This window comes from Octopus bimaculoides, chromosome 1 (genome assembly GCF_001194135.2).
Source record: "Octopus bimaculoides isolate UCB-OBI-ISO-001 chromosome 1, ASM119413v2, whole genome shotgun sequence".
NCBI classification, from domain to species: Eukaryota; Metazoa; Mollusca; class Cephalopoda; order Octopoda; family Octopodidae; genus Octopus; species Octopus bimaculoides.
In genome coordinates, this window is record NC_068981.1 from 101417440 (window position 1) to 101423185 (window position 5746).

Below are 5746 nucleotides of genomic sequence, written 5' to 3' on the forward strand. Positions count from 1 at the left end.
TTATGATTTTTTTTCCACTCTCACCACCCCACTCCGGACCGATTATGGCCTTTTTTTTTTTGCACTATGCACTGAGAGAAACATTTAAAGAAATAATCTTTTCAGAAAAACTGTTTTAAGTGAGATCTGGCTGTTGTTTCTAGCACATCCCAAGACCACAGTCCTTTATTTCTCATTCTCCCATCTATTGATGTTTTTCAATATTTTTGTTCCCATAAACACATTCTATGGAATGGTGATACTGAAGTAACACACGTATGGTCAATTGCTGGGATATAAGCAACAAAAAAAAAAAAAGTAATTTAAATTTTTACTCGCACCCCAACCAATTGAGGCCGTGTGTAAGAGAAAACATTTTCTAACAGAAAATTATGCTATCAAAATAAATCATCTTTTACATACCTCTGTTTAAAATCAGGCTATAAACAATCAGGAACAGAGAGTGGGGCTAAAAAATTCATAGTTTTCAAATTATTCTATTTTTTTTTTATAGCATAAATGTGTTTATGGGGAAATATTGAAAACATCAATACATATTTGAGTGAGAAAGAAATGAGTAGGGTGGTCTTGAGATATACTAGAAACAACAGCCAAGTCTCCGTTAAATCATATTTTTTCCTCTGAAAAGATTTTTTTTAACCAAAAAGGTTTCTGCTATATTTTTTAAGTATGTAGTAAAAAAAAAAAATATTATATAAAAGTCGGTCCGGACAGGGGCGGGAAACAAATTTTCAAAAAACATTTTCATAAAACATCTGCACCCTATCCCATCATTTTGAAAGCTATAGTGAAAAAATAATGGAAAAAATCCCCGTCAAAACAGAGAGATTCCAACTTAAACGGGGTGTCTGATCCAAATCTCTGTTCTTCAGAAACTCCTCCCTTGGCATCCTTGCAAAAATGTTTTCCAACAAATTTCTTTGTAATCATAATCTATGCTGTTTGAAAGGTATTTGTATAAAATTTCAATTGATGTCTCTCCAAATGGAGAAACTTACTTCTTGACTCTTGCCAGCACCATTTTTGGTTTGCCTTACTTGTTACACTTGAAACATATGCAGTAAGGCATCTTGCCTGAATCTCTAACAATTCAGCCAATCTAACCAAAGTATCAGGTAGTTTGACTCTGAAAGCATTAAAAGCAACCTGACCCAGGTAAGAAATTCAACTCAATATGCAGACAGATTAATAAATAAGTTTTGGCATAAGACCAGCACTTTTGCGGGAGGAGCAAGGCAATTAAATAGACCTCAATGCCCAACTGGTACTTATTTTATCAACCCCAGAAGAATGAAAGGCAAAGTCAACTTCAGCAGAATTTGAACTCAGAACGTGAAGGCAGACGAAATGCTTAGCAGCATTTCGTCTGGCATGCTAACGATTCTGCCAGCTCGCCACCTTAAAATTACAGCAGACAGTTTTTTTGTAGATTGAACTCTCAATGATAACTATCCAAGAGTTCACTATTTGCACCAATGTAACTTGAAAAATAATATTGGTTTTAAATTTTGGCATAAGGCCAGTACTTTCAGGAGAGGAGTAAGTCGATTATATCTATCTCAGTATCCAACTGATACTTACTTCATCAACCCTGAAAGGAAAAAGGCAATTTGAACTCAGAAGATAAAAACATGAAATGCCACTAAGCATTTTGCCCTGCATGCTAACAATTCTGCCAGCTCACTACCTTAGCATAGTGAATAATATTGATTTCAAATTTTGACACAAGGCCTGTAGTGTTCCACTGGTACTTATTTTTTTTTGACCTTGAAAAGATGAAAGGCAAAGTCAACCTTGGTGGAATTTGAACTCAGGATGTAAAGATGAATGAAATGCCACTAAACATTTTTCCTAGTGTGCTAACGATTCTGCTAGCTCACTGCCTTAGCTTAATGAATAATTTTCCTGGTGTTCTAATGACTCTGTCAATACATCACACACACATCCATTTATATATGTGTGTATGCATGCACATTTGTGTTGCTGTTTAACTTACGTATATATCCTTCATGCAAAAGGATCCCTAGAAATTTCCTTGGGTCATTATCTAAAAATTGCAGGCATGGCTGTGTGATTAAAAAGCTCACTTTGCAACCATGTGATTTCAAGTTTAGCCCTGTTGTGTGGCATTTTGAACAAATGTCTTCTTCAGTAGTCTTAGGCTGACCAAGGACATGTAAATGAATTTGGTAGATGGAAACTATGTGGTGCCCCCACCAGTTTCCTGTTCATTAGTGTACCTTGTGTACGAAATGCATTCACCCAAAGTAAGATTGTGTTACGGGTGGGAACAGCCTGATTTCGGTGAATGTTGAAGTAGTGCTGAAACTCATGCTGAACTGCTGTGACAGACTTGTTATTCTTCATGTAACTGTTATAGGCAAATGCGATGCTCTATTGTCCACAGCACCATGGCTTCACCTGAAAAGAGTCACGAAGTAAGTTTCTCTACTTAGAGAGACGTGTACCCTTGTGACAATGTATGTAACACACACACACACAGGCACAGGCATAGCTGTGTGGTTAAGTGCACTTTGTTGCAACAGGGTTTTGGGGTTCAGTTCTACTTGGGAAATGTCTTCCATGCTCCAGGTTAATCAATACCCTTTGAATAAATTTGATAGATGGAAACTGTGGAAGCCCATTGTATATATGTGTGTTTGTGTTTGTTCCCCATCACTGCTTGACAATTGATGTTGGTTTGTTTACAACCCTGTAAATTACTAGTTTGGTAAAAAGTGATGGATAGAATAAGTGCCAAACTTGAAAATAAGCAGGGATTTGGTCAAATAAACAGTATCATCAACAATTTAGTGCTTGGATCTTAACAAAAATCCTACATAAATTTATTTTTGAAGATTTTGATTTAAATATGAACTGTTCAGAACACTAGATTTTGTTTTATTGAGTTAGAGACAATTTCAGATGGGTTGATGCCCAAAGGATTTATGTTGTGAAGGCAGGGAAAACACTCAGATCATGGAAGACAGTTGATGAGATACTGAAAATATCTGATGAAATAGAATGCACTCGTCCGTCAAGTAGTACAGCAAGTATTCATTCCCAGTGACTGGCAGAACAGTGTCCTTACTAACTGCTACAAGGGTACATGCTCTAGGAAGAAGAAATTACAGAGGCATCAAACTGATAGATCAGTCTATGAATGTGGGAGAAAGAATTACAGCACAACTAATTATGAAGAACATTGGTTCAGAGTTGTGTCAGGAGAGGGTGTCACTTTTTCCTATTGAGAAACTATAGAAGTTTTTAGTAAAGAGCAAGCAACTAAACCAAGCATTTGATGATTTGTGAGAAGTACTTGATAAGGTGCTGTGTTCTGTTCTGCAAGGAATTTGATACGCTGGTTGGTATCCATAAGGGCTTGGTTCTCTGCCTTCTGTTTATTATAGCTCTCCAGGAAATAACAGAGGAATTTGACTGGTTGTCTGTGGAAACATTTGTTTGCCTATGACCTAGTTCTTATAGCTGAACCTGTTGAAAGAATTAAAGAAATTAGAAATGCAGAACAAAAGCCTAAAGTTAAAAGTTCTTAAATCTAGCAGAAACAAAAGCTTTAGTTAATAATAATAATAAAAACCCTCTTAAAAAACAATACTCTACAGCCATCTGACACTGGTAGTGCTTGATGTGTAGAAAAGGAGTAGGTAGAGATTCAGTACAATGTAAACTTTAGGTGCACAAGAGGTGCAGTAGGATCACAGACAGGCATTGAATGTGAAGGATGGGGAAAAAATAGGCAAGCATACTCCACGTGATGTGTGATGCTATGTTAGTGAATGAACTGAGAAAAACTAGGTATAAGAAGAATCAGATGAGAAGTGTACAAGAGAGGAGAGTGTGCTGGTATGAACACATGATGTGTATGGAGGATAATAGTTGAATAAAGAAGTGCCAAGTGATCCAAGTAAAGGAAACCTTTGGAAGAGGAAGACATGGGGAAAAAGCAGTGTATGCTCACCTCAAGAAGTTGAGCTTCACAAAGGAGATATCAAAGGATCACAGATGCTATGCTGGAAAACTCTGTTCCACTTGTATATGTATAGAAATACTGATGTAAAATATTGATGATTGATATATTGTGGCCCTTTTCAAACTTAAATACAAAATGACATTTTAAATACCTCAATTATTGTAAAGGAAACTGTACTTTAAATTTACTCATTTATTCATCTATATTTAACTTTTTAATTTCTTAATTCTCAGATTTTCAAAGACACCAACATTCCAGTATGGAGAAGATAACTGTAAGTATACATCAAAGAATGCAATAATAATGATTTTATTCCAGTGTCTTATATGATATCACAGTTTGAAGACTCAGATTATGTTCAATACATGATAAAATGTTCTCTTACACATTGGACAGTCATAGTTAGAGCTACATCCTTATGTATTAGCAACTCTAGAATTTCTTAGACCCCTCTTCTGTTAACTGTAGAAAAGATATTTTGGAAGGCATTTGTTGTCCATTCTGGTAATGTGATCAAACCAGTTCAGCCAAGGTCTGCATAAGTCAGTGTGAATGCTAAGCAATACTGTGTAATTAAAGATTTTGGTGTCTGAGACCTTTTCATGCCAATGACTATGCAGCATTTTTCTCAGACACTTAAAATGGAATCGTCTACCTGCTGTCAACAGTCCATATATCATTAACATATAGCAAAGTTGACAGAACAATGGCACTGAAGACATTCAACGTGGTTCAGAAGGGCTGAGACCCTTTCTGTTCAAATGTTTTTGCAAAGCCTATCAAGCATTGTTTTGCTATTAACTTCATTGACATGGATGAGTTTTTTGAGAGGATACTGCAAAGGTATGTGAACCTAGTAATGATTTGTAGAATGGTTTTTGAAATCTGATTGTAAGCTCCATATATTCCTTGTGAGAAGCTGGTTGACCTGGGATTAAGCAATAATTACTAATCATAAAAGAAATGTGATATTTTTTCCTGATAAATATATAATAGCTTTCTTTTCTTAATTAGATGTATTCACCTGTAGGTAAAAAGCCTACAGAGTTCTCCCAGATATTTTCCCCAAACCAGTAATTTTGACTTTTTCATTGTTTCAATTACTTCAGCCATCTCTTATTTCATATTTTTGAAGTCCTCATTCATGGCGAAAAATTCTTCAGTCACTCCAGTTTGGAAAGGCTATTGATGTATGTCTCTTTCATTATAGTTGTGTCATCATTTGTGAGACAAATGACATCCATAACTCTTCAGTATCTAAAGTTATTTGTTGTTGTTATTGTCGTCGTCATCATTTAGCATTCATTTTCCATGCTGGCATGCATTAGATAGATTGACTGGAACTGGTCTTCCATAAACAACATTGCCCGGACTTGTGCCTCGGAGGGTAACTTTCTAGGTACAATCCCATGGTCAATCATAACTGAAGGGGGTTTCAGCAATATGTATATGTATGTATATATGCATATATAAATATATATGTAAATATATGTAATTATTATGATTGACCGTTGACTGAACACTATTCAATTTTTTTTCTCCGTGTTTTTCTCCTTGTCTCCGTATTCTTTCTGTTGAAGAGCGTAGCTCGAAACGTCAAAGACTTTCCGTATTCCCGAGCGTCATACTAATATATACTTTTGTTATTTACACCACCTGTCCTCGTCTGTTGTTATTATTTGTATATTCTCCTAAATATTTGTATATGTATATATGTATATATATATATATATATATATATATATATATATATAT

At 35.4% G+C, this 5746-nt stretch overlaps 1 protein-coding gene across 1 annotated transcript in view; it reads left to right on the plus strand.

Moving 5' to 3' along the window:
* Nucleotides 1–5746, plus strand: part of LOC106874368 (thymidine kinase 2, mitochondrial) — a 24885-nt gene that overhangs the window by 3333 nt on the left and 15806 nt on the right. Inside the window, exon 2 of the mRNA XM_014922080.2 lies at nucleotides 4225–4265. Within this exon, the coding sequence (XP_014777566.1) occupies nucleotides 4225–4265 (41 nt within the window). The remainder of the gene's footprint in view (nucleotides 1–4224; nucleotides 4266–5746) is intronic.